Consider the following 21,903-nt stretch of genomic DNA (forward strand, 5'->3'; position numbering starts at 1 on the left):
TCTTTTTTTAAATAGTTTATTTATTTATTTTTGGTTTTCTGAGGCCAGGTTTCTCTGTAGCTTTTGGAGCCTGTCCTGGAACTAACTCTGTAGACCAGGCTGGCCTTGAACTCACAGAGATCCCCCTGCCTCTGTCTCCTGAGTGCTGGGATTAAAGGCGTGCACCACCACTGCCTGTTTGCTACATTTCTATTGCCATGACAAAACAGCATAATCAAGGCAATTTAGAAAAGAAAACATTTCATCTGGGGGCTCATGGTTCCAGAAGCTTAGAGTGCATGACCATTATGGTAGGGAGCATGGCAGCTGGCAGGTGGGCATGCTGCAAGAGCCCTAGCTGAGAGTTTACATCTGCCCACAGACACAAGACAGAAAACTGAGAGCTGACTGGGAATGGAGTGAGTTTTTGAAACCCCAGAACCTACCCTTAGTGAGTGACACACCTCCTCCAATAAGGCCACATCTCCTAATCCTTTTCAAATAGCTCCAGTAACTGGGGACCAAGCATCATTCTCACTCAGACTACCACAGTCTCCTTAGTCCCAGTCATATCACTACAGGCAAGATGTTGGACTTGTGTCTGCGAACCACCTCAGTAAAAGGGGAAGAATATTACAAGATTCAAAATAGTATAAAGTCAGTTGTGGATCATGTAGGATCATGCCTATGACCATACCCTTTAGAAGAATGTGTCATTGTAAAAAGTAAGGCCAGAAGTTACATGAGATGGTAATTCCTATAATCTCAGTACTCCGGAGGTCGAGGCAGGGAGATCATGCATTTGAAGTCTGTGTAAGCTGCATATGGAGATCTTATTCAAAAACAAGTAGTACAACTGGGCATGGTAGTGCACACCTTTAATCCCAACACTTGGAAGGCAGGCAGGCAGGCAGATCTCTTCGAGTTTGTGACCAGCCTGGGCTACATGGTAAGACCATGTCTCAAAGATCAGTCAAACATCACCAACAAAGATAGTGCATAGGTGTATTTACTAAGTAAGTAGCAGCTCTACGCGAAAATGACAAGATTCTGCAGGTATTTTCTTTCCCATTGTTTTCCTCCCATTTTGAAGCTATTCCTTGGTTTCAGTTTTATCTCACTCCAGGGATGCAGCTCACATATCCAGGATCTCTTCCAGTAATTGGAGAAAAGGAAGTGATTCAAGCTGATGATGAGCCTACCTTCTCTTTCTTCAGTGGTCCCTACATGGTCATGACCAAGTAAGTGGGAGTGGCCACTGTCCCCTGGGAAGAGTAGCTTCCTGTGAATTGATAGCTTCTCCTCAAACAGAACTCATAGGTGTAAATTAGGGTTTCTCACTGCACATTTTTGGATAGATGATTCTTAGCTGTGGTCACACCTGTGCTTTGTAGGATATTCAGGAATGAGCCTGATCTCTGCGCACTGGGTCTTTAGCAGCTGTCCATGGCTCCCTCGGTTGTGACAAGCAGACTGTCCATAGACTTTATGAATTAGCTGCTATCCAGAGAACAGCTGCTCTGAAATGGTCTCCTTTCAGTGTTGCTAACCTTTCTGCTTTCAAAAGAGTTAGAGGCAGCATGATGGCAATGTATCTTGCCTCTGAAATGGGCTGTGGCTCTCACCAGCCAAATCCAGGGATGGCGGCAGTAACAGGATTTGGATATGACAGAAGCCTCTTGGATGTGTTCACTCCTCAGAGACCCAGGCTTGCAGGGTCAGAAAAGCTATCCTGACTTTCAGAACCTGGATGCTTCTTTCCTCCTCCAAAGAAATACACATCTAAAAAGCCTCTGGTGGCCCCCCAAGAGCCCTTGTCCCCTTGTTTTTCTGCCCATGCTGTGGTTTTATTGTCAGGCCATTACTCTACCTCACCACTGTGACTCCTGTCTGTCCTAACAGCCTCGTAACTATTCTCTCTTCTCCGATCACCACTGCCCTATCCATCAGCCACACTGCTGTCACCACTGTCTAACAGAAAAACCTTACCAGATTACTCTCTTCCCTTGAATCCTTCTGTGACATTTGCCTCCTCGCTTAATTCCCCAGGCTGCTTTAAACTCTGGGAGTTGGTGGGGGAATCCAGCCCCCTAAGGGATAGTAGGGATGCTGTGTGAGCCTGGTTTCTGGGTCTGTGGGAAAGAAACCTGGTTCACTGAAGCAGTGACTGCTCAACCCCTCTCTTGGCACTATCTCCGCCTCTTTTAGCCTAGTGTGGAACAGGAGCAGAGTCACAGTGAAGGAATTGAACCTCCCCACCCACCCTCATTGTAGCAGACTGAGATTGGCTGATTTGTTGATTGCTGAGCAGGAACACAGCAGGTAAGAAGAACCAAGAACAAGACCTATAACAGGTGGGTGGTGGTGACTTGTGAGTTCCAGCACAGCCAGGGCTGTTACACAGAGAAACCCTATCTCCAAACAACAACACTTATGAAGAGAAAGAGAAAGAGGGACTAATGAATAGTTTGAGGAGTGTGGATTGTGATGGTAAGAGGCTCAATTCTGTCATCTGTCCCATAACTTCATGTCTTCAGATGAACAGGCTCCAGGACCATTTGATTTTTCTGCTGTGGTCCCTGAGGTCTGCTCCATTTGGGAACTGGTACCCATCTGGAGAGCAAATGACTGTCCTGCTTTCATAGAGCATAGCACTCCATAAGAACCACATCTTGACTACTGAGGACATGAATCTCAGTTTCAAAGGCTTCCTGAAGTTCTAGAGTTATGTTATTTAGGTCTTGGTGAGTCAGACACTGGGTTCATGATTTCATACCAGGTCACTGAGCTAGCTCCTGAATAAACCCTTGTTTTGAAGAAGCTAGCCTGAATGACCTACACAGGTAGGTAGGCATGGTGTGTGCTTTGACGTGATGCTGGGTAGGTATGTGACTTTGGCTACCAACTTTCTAGGAAAATTCTACCATTGATTGCTGTTTTTTTTTTAATTTTTAAAAAATTTTAAAAAGATTTATTTATTATGTATACAGTATTCTGCCTGCATGTGTGCCTGCACCCCAGAAGAGAACACTATGTTGTAAGCCACTATGTGGTTGCTGGGAATTGAACTTGGGTCCTCTGGAAGAACAGTCAGTGCTCTTAACCTCTGAGCCATCTCTCTAGTTCTTGTCATTTGTCAGAGATAGGATTTCTTTGTGTAGCCACCCTGGCTGTCCTAGAACCCACTCTGTAGACCAGGCTGCCCTTGAACTCACAGAGATCCACCTGCCTCTGCCTCCCAAGTGCTGGGCTTAAAGGTGTGCGCCATCACTGCCTGGCTTGGTTACTGCTTTTCTAAACTGAGTAGGAGGGTGTGTTTCTAAGGTGATGTATGCAGCTTATGCAGACTCTCAGTCAGGGTTTCTATTGCTGTGATAAAACATCATGACCAAAAAGAAAGTTGGGGGAGAAAGGGTTTATTTAGCTTACACTTCCATATAGCTGTTCATCATTGAAGGAAGTCAGGACAGGAACTCAAACAGGGCAGGAGCTTGCGGGCAGGAGCTGCTGTAGAGGCCATGGAGGAATGCTGCTAGCTTGCTCAGTCTGCATTTTTTTCTTTTTTTAAGCCTTTTTCTTTTTTTCTTTCTTTTTTTTTTTTTGTTTTTGTTTTTGTTTTTCAAGACAGGGTTTCTCTGTATCTTTGGGGCCTGTCCTGGAACTAGCTCTTGTAGATCAGGCTGGCCTCGAACTCACAGAGATCTGCCTGCCTCTGCCTCGTGAGTGCTGGGATTAAAGGCGTGCGCCACCACTGCCCAGCACCACTGATAACTCTTAAACTTTCAGCATCTTCCAATAGATGTCTTCCCTTCCAGAACTTATTTTATTTTCTAAAAAAATGATGTATATAAGTTGTGATTTGTTCGCTTTTGTTTTTCTGTGCTGTGTTTGTTTTTGAGACAAGATCTCATGCATCCCAGACTGGACTTGAGTTCACTGTGTAGTAGAGGATGAACTTGAGCTTCTCCTGCTTCCGTCTCCTGAGTACTGAGATTATAGGTTGAGCCACCATGCCCGGCTATAAGTAGAATTTGTTTAGAGTGTGTTCAAATGACATAAAGAATATCACCTGTGTTTTCATCATGTTCTCCTATGCCCTGTCCCTAATGAAGATTTTAATCTTTTGTAGCAACCTGCGGCACCCTAACCTGCTGCAGCTGATGGCTGTATGTTTGTCCCAGGACTTGAAGAAAATTCGCCTGGTGTATGAGCGTATCACAGTCGGCACCCTGTTCAGTGTCCTCCATGAACGAGTAAATGGTCTTTCTATAGATTTCCCCAGCTGCCTTACTCTTCTCCCTGCCCTCTTCCCTGCCATTTTTACAGAGTTCTCATTTAGGAGATGAATCTGTAAATTATTTTCATGTATTGCATGTGGTGTAACATGCCAGATAAGACTGATAAGCAAATGTTAAACTAATGTGATTTAATTTTTTTCACATTGGTTGGTCAATTGATTTGTATGTCTTGTCTGTCTGTGTTATTCCTATGGAAGTCAGAGGACAGCTTGTTGGAAGGTGTGCTCTCCTTCTGCCGAGGGTTCCAGGAATTGAATTCAGGTCGCCACGCTTGGTAGCAAACACCTTTCTTTACCTCTGAGCCACTTCACCAGCCATGATACAATAATAGTCTTCCTCTTTTTCCTTCTTTCATTAAACAAATTTATCAGGGGGTGGTGCATAACATTCTACAGTTATAGATCAGAGGATAACTTTGTAGACTTGGTTCTCCCTTCCACCTTTATGTGGGTTCTGGGTAACAAAAGCAGGTTGTCAGACTTAAATCATAGCCGCCCTTACCTGCTGAGCCATCTAGTTGGCCTTGTTTTATTTTGTTTTGAGACAGACTTAACTGTGTAACCATGACTAGCCTCAAACTCATGACCTTCCTACCACTCAGCCTCCTAAGTGCTGGATGTGCCACAATTCCTGGCTTCTCAGTTTTGTGCCTTTGTTTTTTGTTTTTTGTTTTTTGTTTTTAAATCAGCTCTTCAGTAGCTCAACAGAGCCAGAAACATTAATGCAATTCTGGCTGAGCCATTGGCCACAGGTTCTTTCCCCCTACATTTTACTTGTGCTCTGTCCTGGTTTGTTACATAGAGACCTTTATCGCTTTCCTTTTCACCTCTCAGATTTCCTTGGGATGGAGGAATATCTTCCATGATCTTGTAGCTAAATGTTGTTTGGGCCAGGATATGACTTCCAGGAGCTCTTTCTCCATGGCCTTCTTCTAAATGCTGTGGCTGGGAGTAAAGAGACCCTGCACAGAGTCTTTCTTTTCATCTGATGGGGCTGAAAGCTGAGTTGATTCTCTGCAACTTGTAGAGTCCTTTGAGCTTCCAGGTTGTCCCAGCCACAGTGCTGGTTAGGGAGGTGCCAGGGCAGCTTTACTGGCAGTTTCCCAGGTTAAGCTGGAATGCTCATACCAAGTTTAGAGTACTTTCTTCTAATGCGTCATTCTATAAAGCAGCTCACCTGTAGGAAAGGAGCTGAGGTTTAGAGGCAGCAGCCTGGATCAGTGGAACTATAGATCAGTCACTTCACCTCACTGACATTTAGGCTCCCCATCTGTTGAATGAGAATACCAAAGTGTGAGAATCAAATGAAGAGACTTTGGAAATGACACCAGGAAGTGTTTCCTTTGGTTTTGGAACTTTCTCTCTTGCTTGCAGAGGTCCCAGTTCCCAGTGTTGCACATGGAAGTGATTGTGCACTTACTACTCCAGATCGCCGATGCCTTGATCTACCTCCATTCCCGAGGCTTTGTCCATCGCTCCCTTAGCTCCTATGCTGTCCACATTGTCTCTGCAGGAGAAGCAAGGCTGACCAACCTGGAATACATGATGGAAAGGTAGGTATAGCCCCCAGTGTAGTTTCTTTCTGAAGAGGGATTCCCTGGGAGACCTTTGTTATAGTGCTGAAATCTAATGTGTTCAGGTTTCCTAATTGGTGGGAAAACTGTCTGTCAGCACAGAAAGATTAACCAAATTCAAAGGCTATTTGCAAAGGCTGTAGATAGACTGTTTAAAAGTTTGTTTTGCGTTCTGTATGTGTGGGGGGGGAGGGGGAGAGGGAGGAAGGGAAAGAGGTGAGGGGAGGACAATTCAAGTCATCAGGCTTGCTGTCAGGAACTTTTTCCATTGAGGCCTCCCACCAGTCCTCCTTTTTGTTTTCTGAGATGGGTTCTTGTGTGTAGCTCAGCAGTATGTAGTCCAGGCTGGACTTGAATCTACAGTTCTCTTTCATCCGCCTCTCAAGATCTGTTGCAAGTATGTGTTGCCACATCTGGCTGGGAAGTTACTTCTGCTCAGGGTAGTCTCTTTTTCATAGACATGTAACATGCTTGTATTAGCCAATGTATATGCACTCTAAAATTTTCCACTTGGTACAACAGAGTAGTATATTATCTTTTGGGTTTTTGAGACAGGGTTTCTCTGTGTAACTCTGGCTGTCCTGGAAATCACTCTGTGCTCTGTAGACAGCCTCAGAGATCTTGCCTCTGCCTCCCGAGTACTGGAATGAAAGGTGTGTGCCACCACACTGTGCTGAGTTGTATGTTCTTACCTTGTAATCTTTCATGTGTGTTGAATTGGGCCTTGTTGCTAGGCATTTGTGGTGCACACCTTTCATCCTAGCACTCAGGAGACAGAAGCAGGAGGAGTTCAAGGCCAGCCTGGTCTACAGAGTAAGTTCTAGTACAGGCTCCAAAACTGCACAGAGAAACCCTATTTCAAAAAACAAATAACAACAACAAGAATTTTAAAAAAGAAAGGGGTCTTGTTATACCTTTCTCCCATTAGTGACCAGTCACCCTTAAGGCCTCAGTTGCCCACTGCATCCTTTTCATTGCTAGTCATGGAATAAGAGAGAGCAGAAAGGGTACATAGTAAGATGTGGGGCTGGCCTGAAGTGGCACATCGCAGCTTCCCACTTTGCACTGGCCAGAACCAATCACCATCTTATTGAATGGAGGCTCAGAAATGTACCTTAGCTATAGAAGAGAGGAGGTAATGGGCACAGTGAGTCTTATCTTCTACTGAGTAACAAAGGCATAGTGTACTCTCAAGGGACCCAAGTGCAGTTCGAGACACTTCAAACAGTTCCCTCATTCAAACACTGGTACTTGGGTTTAGTTTCCTACAGGGCTAGGCCAGAGTTTGGCTGTAATTCCCCATGCCAGGATCTAGGAGGCAGATGCTGTCCATCTTCAGTGCCATCCAGAGCTCTGGGCCTTTGGCACCACGTTGTTCTGTTCTGGACACTGCTCTTAGCCACTGGACAGACCCTGCTCGCTTATCATCTTCTTTTGTCCCCTTGCCTCCCATTCCCCATGCTTTGCTTCTGAGTTGAGCATGATTTTGCTGCTGACATTCTCCAGTAATATACTGCTGTCACTACATGCAAAGCTTAATGGGGACATAAATCTGTTTTATTCACTGCTGGATCCCAGATGCCGAGAACAAGTCCTTACTCAAGAATCACAGGTCTCTTTAATCCCAGCACTCTGGAGGCAGAGGCAGGCGGATCTCTGTGAGTTCGAGACCAGCCTGGTCTACAGAGCTAGTTCCAGGACAGGCTCAAAAAGCCACAGAGAAACCCTGTCTCGAAAAACCAAAAAAAAAAAAAAAAAAAAAAAATCACAGGTCTCACCTCGGATTATGGTTTGTCTTGTTTTGTTTAAAGCAAAGTGCATACAGAAGTTACAACAATTTTAAAGAAAAAAATTGTCCTATTTTTTGGTTCCAACAACAAACTCAAAAATCTATGACAAATAGGGGCTCCGATGAGCTGTTTTATAAATACTTTAGGTAAAGTTCTACAGAAAATTGAGTTCGTTTGAAATCTCCAAAAAAAGTTCCTGTTATTCCTCAAATGGTGCTTGTTATGGTTTAACATTTCTGTTAGATGTGTGCGTTGAATTACTTGCTATCCAAGCGTAGCAGGTATTCCTTACCATTTATCGTCAAGGACTTTAACTGTCGGTCTTCAGCTTCTACTCTTTCTTGACCATTCTCCACAATTCTCTTTGTAGTGATTTTTTTTGCCATTAACTATCTTAGTAGAAGTTGATATTGATTTGTGGCAGTACTCTCACCTCTGCCCCCTGAGTGTTGAGATTATAGCCGTGCCCATATCTAATTTTAAAACATTTATTTGTGTATGTGTGCGCATGCACATAGGAGATTAGAGATCAGCATCAGGTGTTTTCTTCAGTTGCTTTCTACCCCAGGGGTCCTCTTGTCACTGGATCCCAGCACTGAGAATGTAGAGAGACTGGGGCTTCAGTCTTCCCCAACAGAAAATTCTCATCACAGGGATAAAGAAAAGTTTCTTTTATTAGCACACAGCTGTATCCTGTAGCTGTTTTTTTTGGTTTGGTTTGGTTTTTTTTTTTTTTGGTTTTTCGGGACAGGGTTTCTCTGTAGCTTTGGAGCCTGTCCTGGAACTAGCTCTTGTAGACCAGGCTGGTCTCCAGCTCACAAAGATCCGCCTGCCTCTGCCTCCCAAGTGTTAGGATTAAAGGCGTGCGCCACCACCACTCAGCTTGTAGCTGTTGCTTAAAGAGGCCTAACCCCATCAGAAATATTTCATGATTTGTATAAGATTAGGTATTGTCATGATCTGTGACCATGATATTTCTGTCTCCACTTCAAAGGAGACTTCCTCCCAGAGCTAAGCAAATTTTACAAAAGCTGAAATTTGCAATTTTTTCAATAAGACAGTTTTATCTTTAGCAAAGCGGACTTGCTGTCTAAGCAGATATTGGTGGTAGTCACTTTCTAAGGGAGGTGAGCAGATGTCACTTGTTCTAGAAAATAAGAAGGGGCAAGCGGTTCACAGAGTGGAAGCCGCAGTCCAGTGTTAGCTCTCCTGTCTCAGGTCAGAGGGAGTTTCTTATTCCAGTGTAACCTAAAATTAATATTAAAGCTTTCTATCTTCTTTCCTTCACTCCTCCCTTTTGGAGGTGATTAATATCATATAAGGCTCCAATTTTATAATTCTACTTCATCAGGAGCCCCCGGCATCTGGTATCTAACTGCTGTGTTACTAAATTGGGGGGGGGGAGCATAGAAGTCAACACTGTTTGTAACTTTATAACTTCTATACAGGATGTAATGAACTGGAGCAGATGTTTAGGGTGTAGGATCCAAATGACAGACTCAAAATGATCAGGAGGAAACAGCCAAAATTTCTGATTTCCAGAGGTGTTTTTAGTGCTTTTCTTCCCATGTCTGTTTCCTTTTAACTGTTTAACCACTGTATCTCTGACCGTTCCTAATTTGTTAGCACAATAGCAGTATTCTTTGTTTAAGAATGTGCAGATCCTTCCTTCTCTGCTTTGGTAGACTTAGGCCTCTTCTGGAGGATGACTTCTTCAAGGGAGTCCACTTAGTCCTGTATTGTTCCCACTGCTTCGCTTGTCTCTTCCCTGTCCTCCATAGCCTGGTTAGACAGATCATTGCAATGTATTTCTAAAGCTGCTATTCCTCTGGTTCCCCAGGCCCACTGCTAGGGTGTGAAAATGAAAGCCCTTTTAAGCCTGCCGTGGGCTTCTACCTGTAGTAAAGTAGGGTATTGATTACCTTAAGCTCTCTTACGCTCATGGATTCATATAAACCAGAACACAAAGCTCCATTCGCCTAGGAGGGCAGCACTGGTGGACCCTTGTTCTCACAATGTCCAGGACCATCAGTGGCCTAGTTGATCAGAGCCCACAGTGAGCAGGACCTTCCTCTATCAGTCATCAACAGGTAAATGTACCACAGGCTTGCCCACAAGCCAATCTGTTGGGGGCATTTTCTCAGTTTAGGTTCTGTCTTCTCAAATGACTATCTATAGCTTGTGTCAAATTGACAGTAAACACCCAGGGTAGTTGTTTGCTCAATATCTGGTGCATGCTTGGATGAATGTAGGTGAAAGGAGCACTTAATGGTACAAGAATCAGGGTTAACTCTATTTGGCTCTATAATTCAGGGCAGCTAGAGTTTTGGACTCTTTGCTTGATAGTCCTATCAGAGACTTCAAAGGCTGACAGAAATGACACCATTGGTCAGTTAAGAGTGCCATCTGCTGTTGAGAAGACAGCATAACAGTTTATCCTGATTTTTCGTTTCCATAGAAATAGGAATCCTAAGTGAAATACAGTTTGGAGATTGTATGGCCCAACCCTAACTTTCCCCCTTTTTCTTCAAATCGTGATGCTGGGAACCAATCACAGGCCGCATATATGCTAAGTAGGTACTTCACACCAAGCTACAGCCTCAGCCTAGCCCTGTCCTTTTATACAGGAAAGTGAAGTGCAGAGGAGTAAAGGGATGGTGCCCCAGCTAGTTGGTTAGGGGCATAACTGAGTAGAGCCAGATGATAGGAAATGCCCCTAGGCCACAGGGAGGATGAACTGGAGGTTAATGCAGGAAGATCAGCTTGGAGACCCTGGGGTGGAGCTTGGAGACTCTGGGGTGGAGCTAGGAGACCCTGGAGTGGAGCTAGGGGCCCACATAGAAAGATGTGCAAGGCATTGAGGAGCTGGTGTTAACAGCTGATGAGGTGAGGGTTGGAGGGAAAGGAGGAAGGAAGGAAACGAAGGAAGGTCAGAAGGGTAAGAGTTAGCTAGAGTTGATGAGGGACATACTGGGCATGATAGAAATAGTGTGAGATTTGGGCTTGCTGATCTCTGATGGAACTTCAGGCAGAAATGGCAATCAGGAAGTCATCATAGCTGCAACAGTATACGTTTCTTTGTAATGTAAGTTGATGAACCATGAGTCCAGATAGCTCTCAATTCTGCATTTATTTTGGGTAATTCTGTATTTGGGCTCATTAGTTTAACATCTTGCCAATAGTAACATTTCATCTCCGGGCATGAAAGGGATTCAGCAGGTTTTTTCTACTCTTAACTCCTCAACTGAATTTTTTTTTTAAAGATGTATGTATTTATTTATTTATTATGTATACAGTGTTCTGTCTGTCTGTATGTTTGCTGCCCTAAAGAGGGCACCAGATCTCATTATAGATGGTTGTGAGCCACCATGTGGTTGCTGGGAATTGAACGCAGGACCTCAGGAAGAGCAGTCAGTGCTCTTAACCTCTGAGCCATGTCTCCAGCCCCTCAACTGAATCTTTAGATTAGTACACCACTTGACCCTGCACGTGCTGTCACATAGTTATACCCAAATATAATGCAAAGACTGAATTCCATAAAACTTCACTGCCCTACAGTGGCAGCCAGAACAGAAGTCTCTCTTCCTCAGCACCACTCCAGCCCTTTTCCATGTTGGCATGACACACAGGGCCTCTCATACGATAAGTGAGCACTTGAGAAGGAAGGCTGGAAGAGAAGAAAGTAAGAATAAAAAGGAAAGGATTTGAATTCTGGTTATGACTCGTCCCTTGCTAGGACCTAACCTGAGCCCAAGAGGCCTGTGGTCCTTTGGAGAAATGCCCAGCTTGCAAGGAAGCATGGTAGTTTACCCCAAATATGCTTTAGACAATAGAATACCCATTGCCTTTTGGGGGATGGCTGAGGAAGAGCACTTGTCTAGCATGCATGAGGGTCTGTGTTTGATTCCCAGTTCCCCCATAAAACAAAATCATAACCAAAAAAGAGCTATTGACTTTTGTGGTACTAATGTAATTTATGTTAATATATAATTATATAGTGAATATTCAAATTTATACATTAAATATATAAATATTTGTGTATTAAATATGTCTGCATATCACAATACACAGTTTCCCAGTTTATCATTTAGTGATACAAATAAAAACTAAGATCATATTTTCTAATTCATGATTTCCTGACTTCACTGCTCTCTGTCAATGGCGTGCTAGATGGACAGAGAACTGTGGAGGTGGGGGAATATGACAAAAATACAATGTATAAAAATTCTCCCCAGCACTCAGGAGGCAGAGGCAGGCAGATCTCTGTGAGTTCGAGGCCAGCCTGGTCTAGAAGAGCTAGTTCCAGGACAGGAACCAAAAACCACAGAGAAACCCTGTCTCGAAAAATCCAAAAAAAAAAAAAATTCTCAAGGAATTAATTAAAATATCATTTTAAAAATCTCACTGATAGGCTGGGCGGTGGTGGCGCACGCCTTTAATCCCAGCACTCGGGAGACAGAGGCAGGCAGATCTCTGGGAGTTCGAAGCCAGCCTGGTCTACAAGAGCTAGTTCCAGGACAGGCACCAAAGCTACAGAGAAACCTTGTCTCGAAAAACCAAAAAAAAAAAAAAAAAAAAAATCTCACTGATAGAAACATCAATCTGAGAAGCCCATCCTAGCTTCTAAAATTTATGTTTATGCCAGACCAGACTGGCCTTGCACTCACAGAGATTTATCTGCCTCCCGAGTATTAGTTAATTTTCTGTTGCTGTACAGAGCACCATAAGCAAGGCGATCTAGAAAAGAGAGTGTTTAATTGGCTTACAGTTTCAGAGCATTAGAGCCCACAGTGGAGGGGCAGAGGCATGGCAGTAGCAACAGCTGAGAGCTCATAGCTTCATCCACAAGGAGGAGGAGGAGAGAGCACTGGGAATTGTGCCAGTCTTCTGAGACCTAAAGACCAGCCTCCCCAGTGACTCACCTCCTCCAACTGGTCTATGCTTCCTAATCTCTCCCTGACAGCTTCACCAACTGGGGACCAAGCATTCAAACATATGAGCCTGTGGGGCAGCTCTCATGCACACCACCACATGGGAATATAGGCATGTGTCATCCATCTCCCTGGCCTTTGCCCTTCTAGTAACAGTTCAAAAATTGTTTTTATTTTATGTATGAACGTTTTGCCCACATGTATGTATATGTGTATATCATGTGCATGCCTGGTGTCCACAAAGACCAGAAGAGGGAGTTGGACTCCGGGAACTAGAGTTATGGGCAGTTGTAACCTACATGTGCTTGGAACTTAACCCAGGTCCTTTGCTATACCTCTGAGGTGCTTAGGTTACAGGTATGCTAGTGCTGGAGCGTGAGCTCAGGGTTTCTTACACTCTGTGCACGCACTCTACCAACTGATCTCCGGCCCCAGCCCCAGGATAATTATCAGTGAGCAGTCATCAGACCTTTACCAAATGCTTGCCATTATGGCCATATTATGTCTTACTTGGTGGGATGAGTACTTTATGCCCACAGAGTGTTGCCACATCCATAATTTCGTGAATACCATGACAGCCATGGGTAGTCAGTACTGACTTCACTTCACCCTGAGGCCTCTTGTTGGCCTGGGAGACATTTATGGAAGGCAGCTATGCTCACCACTATACCACCAACGCCCGCTCTGGGGGACATTTATGATAGTCTGACTTGGCTCTTAAGATGTTTGGTTGGAAAGATAACTGTTTACGCAAATCAATGAACTTTGATGGACTGAAAGGGTTTATTCCCCAGAGGACTTGATCTCAGAAAAGAAGTCATAGCCCAGGTGTCGTGGTGCACCTCTTTAATCCCAGCACTCAGGAGGCAGAGGTATGTGGCTCTCTGTGTGTTTTATGCCAGTCTGGGCCTTATAGGATAAAGGCTTTGCCATTAGTCTGACAACCTGAGGTCAACCCCTGCATGTTGTGGGTAATGCAGTGCAAGTGTGTAGGTTCAAGAAGGTTAGTGAAATGAAGACTCAGAGACACTTTGAGAATGAACTTAGCCTTAGCAGCCGCAGGGGTCCCAGCCTCAGTGAAATAAAGCGCTTTACCTTAGTCCATCGCATTTTTATTTTTCTCTATATTTACACTTCAGCCCGAAGATTTCCATATCTCTAAACAACCTGAATGAAGCTTCCAAAAATACAATGCCAAGTGCAAACACCTGATTCAGGAGGCACCACGGTTTTCCAGAGGGGGGAAAAATGTGGCTACTCTCAGAGAGCTGAATGCAAGATATAAGAATAAACTTAAGTAATAACTATTCTGCAGCTAATAAAACAGTACTACTTTTAAAGTAGATTATCAGGGAAGGGCTCCCTAAGGAGGCAACTTACTTCCTATCTCTTTCTTTCTTTCTTTCTTTCTTTCTTTCTTTCTTTCTTTCTTCCTTCCTTCCTTCCTTCCTTCCTTCCTTCCTTTCCTTTCCTTTCCTTTCCTTTCCTTTCCTTTCCTTTCCTTTCCTTTCCTTTTCTATTTTTCTTTTTCTTTTTTGGTTTTTCAAGACATGGTTTCTCTGCGTAGCCCTAGCTTTCCTGGAACTAGTTCTTGTAGACCAGGATGGCTCCGAACTCACAGAGATCTGCCTGTCTCTGCCTCCTGAGTGCTGGGATCAAAGGCATGCATCGTCACTGCCTAGCAGAGGCAACTTTCAAATTAATGTCTTGGCCACAAGAAACAGCCAGTCACTGAACATGTCAGGCAGAAGGAACTGCTCATATGGAGTGGAAGTGGGAATGTCTTCCTAGTGCAAGTGGACAATGGCCCCTGTGGTTTGAGTGGAGTGGGGAGTGGCCACATAAGCTAGGGGAGGTAGGGCCAGTCAAGCAGGAATGATAAGGAATCGTATGTATTGGGAGAACTCTGAGGCAGTGTATGGTAACTCTCTTTAGCTGAATTAGCGGAAACTCCAGGAGATTGGTACCTCATAGGAAAGTATTTACGTGCGCTATGTGGTGATCACAACATCTCCTTAAGAGAAACTCGGCCTTGTGTTTCCTTCCATAGCCAGGACAGTGGCACACACAGGGACGTGACGCGAGTGCCCCTCCCCACCCAGCTCTACAACTGGGCTGCTCCAGAAGTGATCCTACAGAAGGCGGCCACTGTGAAGTCAGACATCTACAGCTTTTCCATGATCATACAAGAAATTTTAACAGGTGATCAATGTGTATGTTCAAAGTTGATCCAAGTCCTTATTTTTAGGTTAGAGATTTCCCCCCAGGAATTACTTAGTTTTATGAAAATTCAGAACTTAAAGAAAAAAAATCCTGAAGGATCTTTGTTTGTTTGTATATTTGTCTGCTTTTCTAACATGTAGCCCCGACTATCTTGGAACTAGCTATGTAGACCAGGCTGGCTTCAAACTTAGACAGTTTGCCTCTGCCTACTGAGTTCTGGGAATAAAAGCATGCAGCACTACACCTGGCTTCAAGGATCTTCTTTGTGCTTATTAGACACAAGATAGTTTCCAAGAAATCTTCCTTTAACTATTTACAACTCAGAAAAGCCCATAGATCTGCCTGCTATTCATAAAGCATTTAAGCAAAAAATAGGAAATGGTAGATGCATACTTGATGTCACTTGAAGAAAATGAAAGCCCCTTGAAACCTGCATGACTTTGAGTAAAATACTCACATAACTGAAGACAAAAGGACTCCTTTGAGAGAGACAGACATATCCGTATGCATACACACATGTAAAACCACATTCAAGTGAGGGAGTAGGCAGAGTCAGCTGCTCTTTTGATGTTTGGAATCCTAGAGGCAAAATTGCACTCTTCAGGAGATGAATTCATGATCTACTCAGCCTGATGCCCAAGCATTAGCTTGTCTCCAAGTCTACTAGGGACACCCATGTATGCAGGAAACTGACACTATTTTCTGTGTCTGAGGGATTTCCCTGGTATATAGGTTAAGTGACTCCTTGTCCATAATTGGGCCAGGTGGTTTCTCTGGGGGAAGAAAGTAATCTTTTTTTTTTTTTTTGGTTTTTCGAGGCAGGGTTTCTCTGTGGTTTTGGAGCCTGTCCTGGAACTAGCTCTTGTAGACCAGGCTGGTCTCGAACTCCCAGAGATTCGCCTGCCTCTGCCTCCCAAGTGCTGGGATTAAAGGCGTGCGCCACCACCGCCCGGCAAGGAAGAAAGTAATCTTTAAAGAGACCAACTGACTTGACTAAGTTCTTAACCACTTCTGATTTATTTTTTCTTTCTTTTATCTCTCTGTGTTATTCCGTATTTTTAAATTTTTTATTATCATATATTAATTATATATGGTAATTGGCTTTATGATGTTTTTATACATATATAAAACATATTTTGATCATATTCACCCTCCTTGCTCTTTCTATTTTTAATTTCATTTTGTGTGTATGTGTATTTTGTCTATATGCATGTCTGTGCACCTAGTGCCTGCAGTACCCAGAAGAGGGCATTGGATCCCTGGAAGTAAGGTTACTGATGATTGTAAGCAGCTATGTGGGTGATGGGAATTGAACCTGGATCCTCTGGAAGAGCAGCCAGTGCTCTTAACTGCTGAGCCATCTCTCCAGCCCCTCTATTACCCACTTTTGCCCCCCTCTCACTCATTCCCAACTAGTCCCTTTCTACTTTCATGTCTGTTTGTCTTTTTCCATGACCCCGTGAGTACCATTAGAGTTGTTTACAGGAACATGGGCAAGAGGTTATTACAGAGACATAGGCAACTTACTTGTGAATACATCACTGAAGAAAAATCAATGATTTTCTTCTGTCTTAATCTTATTCCTATCTATTACTTTTTACTTATAGACAACATACCCTGGAATGGCTTGGATGGATCAGTTATTAAAGAAACCATAGCCTTGGGAAGTTATTTAGAAGCTGATGTCAGGCTTCCGGAACCTTACTATGATATTGTTAAGTCAGGTATCCATGCCAAGCAGAAAAATCGAACAATGAACCTACAAGATATTCGGTATATTCTGAAGAATGACTTAAAGGCAAGCCCTGAAATTGGGAGAAGTTTGTTTCTGCTACCTACTTCACTGGGTTAGAGACCAGGAAGCTAGAGGCCCAAGTTTTAAAAATGTTTGGAATTGAGGACAGTGGTGCATGCCCGAAGATTTATGTCATGTGAGAACATGGGTTGGGGATGGGATACTGAAGTAGGATCAGGAGTTTGAGATTCTCCTAGACTACATAGAAAGTTCAAAGCTAGTGTAGAGATACATACTATGACTAGTTCTCAAAAAGTCCCCAAAGTTTTGGAAAGCCTTGTTTTATTATACTGTGTTACTGAGGGAAGCCTCTCTGTTTAACTTAGAGAATGTGTCAGAGAATTGAAGCGAGATCTGGAGAAGTTGTAGGGTATAATAAAGATAAAGTGAATGGCAGGAATGGACTAATGATAAACCAGCTAATTAGGATTGATGACCAGTCTAATAAGAGAAAGGAGATATTTGAGATATTTATGTTTCTAAAAGCACAGATAGCATTTGGATGAATTGAGATGTGTCATTGACAATGTTTTGTTGTAGGAGTTTCTTGGAGCTCAGAAAACTCAGCCAACTGAGAGCCCCAGAATGCAGAGCTATGAAGCCCATCCTGATGTTAACCCCTGTCTAGGACTAACTTCAGAATATCAAAAGGACATTCCAGACTTGGACATCAAAGAGCTAAAGGAAATGGGTATGACTTGAACACACAAAGCATTACTCTGATAACCGAGGGATGTTTTAGGTGTTTATGTTTGTGTTTTAGAATTGTGTGTATGTGTGCTGGTACACATGTGCTGTGATGCATGTGTGGAGTTAGAAGACAACTGTGGGGGCTGAGAGATGGCTCAGAGGTTAAGAGCATTGACTGCTATTCCAGAGGTCCTGAGTTCAATTCCCAGCAACCATATGGTGGCTCACAACCACCTGTAATAAGATCTGGTGCCAACTTCTGTCTGCAGGGACACATGCAGGCAGACCATTGTATACATAATAAATAAAAACAAACAAAAAACAAAAAATGAAACTCACAAATGGTGAATACATACTGTGAGATACATCCACGTTTCATCCAACAGATGGTGGATATCCACTCTGAGATAGACCACATTTTATTAAAAAAAAAAAAAAAAAGACAACTTGTGGTGTCAGGTCTCTCTGGTCCTGGTAATCAAGCTTGCCACTGAGATGTCTCATTGGCTCTTTTTTTTTTTTTAAAAAAGATAGATTTATTTTTATTTTATGAGTATTTTGTCTGCATGTATGCCTGTGCACCAGCATTCATGCCTGATGCCCAGGGAATCCAGAAGAGCTATATATTTGGTTGTGATCCACCATATAGGTGCTGGGAATTGAACCCAGGTCCTCTGGAAGAGCAGCCAGTGCTCTTAACTGATGAGTCACTTCTCCAGCCCTGTTTTTGGTTTTATTAAAGTTAGAGTCTCATAGCCTAGGCTGGTCTTGAATGCTCAATACTTCTGTCTTAAGTCTTCCAAATGCTGGAGTTATAGGCAAATGCCACTCCACTGGGTATCAATTTACTTTTTTGTGAATCACATGGACACTAGCTATCTCTTTTAAACTGTATATATAACCTGTGCTGAAAAAAGATGGGTACTTTAGGAAAAAGCTAAGATCCTTAAAATTATTAAGTTAAATCTTTTAGGCTATATAAACACAAGGGTTATATGCAGAACTTAATAATAACTGAACTTATAGTATGATCAGTCATAGGAATTTATCTAATTACTTAGAAAAGAAAAATAATTTTAAAAAAGATTATTATATATTTTATGTATATGAGGCTCTGTCTACATGTACATCTGCAGGTCAGAAGAGGGCGTGAGATCTTATTATAGATGGGTGCTAAGATTGAACTCGGGACCTCTGGAAAAGCAGCCAGTGCTGTTAACCTCTGAGCCATCTCTCCAGCCCCATAAAAATAATTTAAAAAATGTAAAAGTCCTATCTGCTGACCAGCTTGGCACAGTGATATGGATTTATAATCCCACGATTTGGGAATGTGAGATAGGAGTATCACTTGAGTTCTGAAGTTTGGGGTCAGTCTGAGCAACAGGACCTTATTCTTTAAAGCGCTCAGTCATGGCACTCACTTGATGGCTCCTGTTCCAGCTGAGGAGACTGAGGATGCTTGGGGTTGCAGAGCTTGTTTCCAAGTTGGAACATAGACCAGGCTGGCCTTAAACTCACAGAGATCTGCCTGCCTCTGCCTCCCAAGAGCTGGGATTAAAGGTGTGCGCCACCACTGCCCGGCAGGTCTTTTAATTATAGCCTAATCACTGTTTACTTGGACTGTCCTCTGAGGGGTGGAAGCTTTCAGAATGTCCCCTTCCATATTTTCATTATTTGTGTCCTTCATCCCATTTCCTGAAAGTTGTACCCTTATCAACTTAAGTCATGTGTGGGTCAGCCCTCAAGTTATTCTTGTAGCCATTTATTTTCCCTGTGATACAGTAGCTTCTTGGGCAATAGTCTCCACCACTTTTATCCCATGCTCACCAAAAACATCACCTCAACTGTTTTAGTCACACATTCAATACACAAAGGAAGCCATGGGTATAGTCTTGGGATCCAGGAGCCTTGAATTTGAATGTTCTGTCAGTTAAACACATTTAAAATAGTATAAATGAAGCCGAGAACATTCTTAGAAATTAGACCTCCGCCGGGCGGTGGTGGCGCACGCCTTTAATCCCAGCACTCGGGAGGCAGAGGTAGGCGGATCTCTGTGAGTTCGAGACCAGCCTGGTCTACAAGAGCTAGTTCCAGGACAGGCTCCAAAACCACAGAGAAACCCTGTCTCGAAAAACCAAAAAAAAAAAAAAAAAAAAAAAAGAAATTAGACCTCCATGGCCCCAAATGTCTTATCTTATTCGATGTCAAAATGGGAACTTTCACTTAGATTAGAAATACCCTTTCATCCTCTGCTGGCTGGGTGTGATGATACATGCCCTTAATCCTAGTCTAGAGGCAGTCCTCAATCCCAGCACTTGGGAGTCTGAAGGCAGAGGCAAGCAGATCTCTGGGTTCAAGGCCAGCCTAGTCTACATAGTGAGATTGTGAGTTCCAGTACAACCAGGGCTAGGCAAAGAGATCCTGTCTCAAACAACAACAAAAAGAAATAGCTTTTCATCCTCTGTTGAATGTATCTGTTGGTCTTCTGGTAGGATCTCACTCCTAGGAAGGGAATTGGAAAAAATAAAAGATGATTTTTATGCCTTTTAAAAAGTTATTATTGTTTTTGTTATTTGAGACAGGCTCTCACTATATGATTCAGACTGACTTAGTCCAAGCTGGCATCTAACTTGAGATCCTTCTGCCTCAGCTTGCCAGATGCTATGATTAAAGGTGTGTGTGTGCCACCTGACCCAGCTCATGTTGTATACCTTGAATAATAGCCAAGGCTGCTTACCTTCTTTGATTAGTTTAATCATCTGGGTATTGCTATTCTTTCCAACAGGTAGTCAACCCCATTCACCAGCAGATCACTCTGTTCCCATTGGAAAAACTGTACTGACTCCTCCGGTCCTGGATTCAAGTCTGTCAGTCCAGGAACCTGAGAATCCAAATGTTCCTTCTCCTCCTGCTTCGTGTTTAGCAGAAGAGGTCAGGAGCCCCACTGCAAGTCAGACCAGCCTCTGCAGCTTTGAAATCAATGAAATCTACTCAGGCTGCTTCAACTTGGGAACTGTCAAAGAGGAACAGTACCCAGGGACTGCTTCATCACCTGAGGAGGATAAGCCAGACCAGGTAGATGAACTTCCATCTCTGGAAGAAGAGCTGGATAAGATGGAGAGAGAATTGCATTGTTTTTGTGAGGAGGACGAGAGCTTTTCAGAAGTTGACACAGATCTTTCCTTTGGGGATGGCGACTGGCAAAGTGATTCCCTCAGTTCACTCAGCCTGACTGAACCAACCAGAGAAGACAAGAGCAAAACGAGCAGTTGGTCCAAGACTGATGAGTTTGTCAGTAAGTGTGTGCTGAATCTAAAGATTTCACAAGTAATGATGCAACAGAATGCTGAGTGGCTGAGGAAGCTTGAGCAGGAAATAGATGAACTTGAGTTGGCACAGGAGGAGCTGGACAATCAGTGCAGGAGTTTGTGGGATGCTTCATTAAAGTTTGCAAATGCCAAGTTTCTGTTAGCTGTGGGCCCTCCATCTTTGACTTATCTTCCTCACGTTACGCAATTACTAGAGCTCAGGCAGTCAGAAAATGGTGGTTATTGGTTGGCCCTAGCAAAGTCTCCAGGAACGGAGAGAGACTTCCAAGAAGGACATTTTGGCAAAAAGCCTGAGAAACTTATCTGTGGCTGGAAGCCTTTCACACAAGTTTCTGAAGAAAACAGAGAAGACCAATCAGAGACAAACAATCAGGTACAGTAAGTGGGTAGAAGGAACTACCTTTGCAGGATCCTTGAGCCAGTATTTCCTGTGACCTGTATGCAGTACCTATAAATAAATGTAGATAGCTTGTAGCAAGGTCCTTTTGGTTTAGGAAATAAGTCCTCTAGGATGGAATTCTGTGGTACATATTCTCTCTAACCCCCATTCCAAACCAAGCACAAAGCCTTTGTCCTTCTCCATAGTTTCAAATGTATTAGGTTCAGCTATGAGAAATTTGTTATATTGATCAGTTAAGTACTAGCAGTTTGACATAATTCAAAGTATATAAAGTATTTTTGGTATTTTAGGGGCTGGAGATACAGTTCAGTACTTAAATAGTACTTGCTGCTTTTGCAAAGGACCTGGGTTCATTTGGCAGCACTGACGTGAGTCATCTTACACCACTCATAACTTTAGTTCCAGGGGGTCCAGGGCCTTCCTGCACACATAAACGCACTCAAGCCCACACCCTTTAAAAAATTCTTTACTCTACTCCAAAGCCACAGAGAAACCCTGTCTCGAAAAACAAAAAAAAAAAAAAAGAAAAAAAAAAAAAAGAAAAACTTAAAAAAATTCTTTACTCTAAATTCCCCATTAAGTTATTTAAGAAATATTTATATGGGACTGGGAAGATGGCTCTGTAACTGGAGGTTTCTCATCCCACCTGGTCCTGCAGCAGCTTTTAAAATACACACTCAGAGTCTTAATATTACATAATGTTTGGCCTATTACATACTGTTTGGCTTATTAACTAGCTCTTACAACCTAAATTAACCCATTTCTGTTAGTTTGTATTGTACCATGAGGCTCAAGACTTGTTACCTCACATCTTGCTTCTTTGGTGGCTGTTTGCATCTCCTTCCACTCTGCCTTCTTTCTCTCTCTGGCTCTGCTTTGTCTTCCCAACTAGCTA

General features: G+C 43.2%; 1 protein-coding gene across 1 annotated transcript in view; it reads left to right on the top strand.

Moving 5' to 3' along the window:
- Positions 1–21,903, top strand: part of Tex14 (testis expressed 14, intercellular bridge forming factor) — a 108,916-nt gene that overhangs the window by 39,790 nt on the left and 47,223 nt on the right. The window contains exons 6-13 of the mRNA XM_057775793.1: positions 1,090–1,220; positions 2,188–2,301; positions 4,109–4,232; positions 5,651–5,829; positions 14,622–14,773; positions 16,402–16,592; positions 17,130–17,280; positions 20,065–20,981. Of these exons, the coding sequence (XP_057631776.1) occupies positions 1,090–1,220; positions 2,188–2,301; positions 4,109–4,232; positions 5,651–5,829; positions 14,622–14,773; positions 16,402–16,592; positions 17,130–17,280; positions 20,065–20,981 (1,959 nt within the window). The remainder of the gene's footprint in view (positions 1–1,089; positions 1,221–2,187; positions 2,302–4,108; positions 4,233–5,650; positions 5,830–14,621; positions 14,774–16,401; positions 16,593–17,129; positions 17,281–20,064; positions 20,982–21,903) is intronic.

This window comes from Chionomys nivalis, chromosome 7 (genome assembly GCF_950005125.1).
Source record: "Chionomys nivalis chromosome 7, mChiNiv1.1, whole genome shotgun sequence".
Taxonomy (NCBI): domain Eukaryota; kingdom Metazoa; phylum Chordata; class Mammalia; order Rodentia; family Cricetidae; genus Chionomys; species Chionomys nivalis.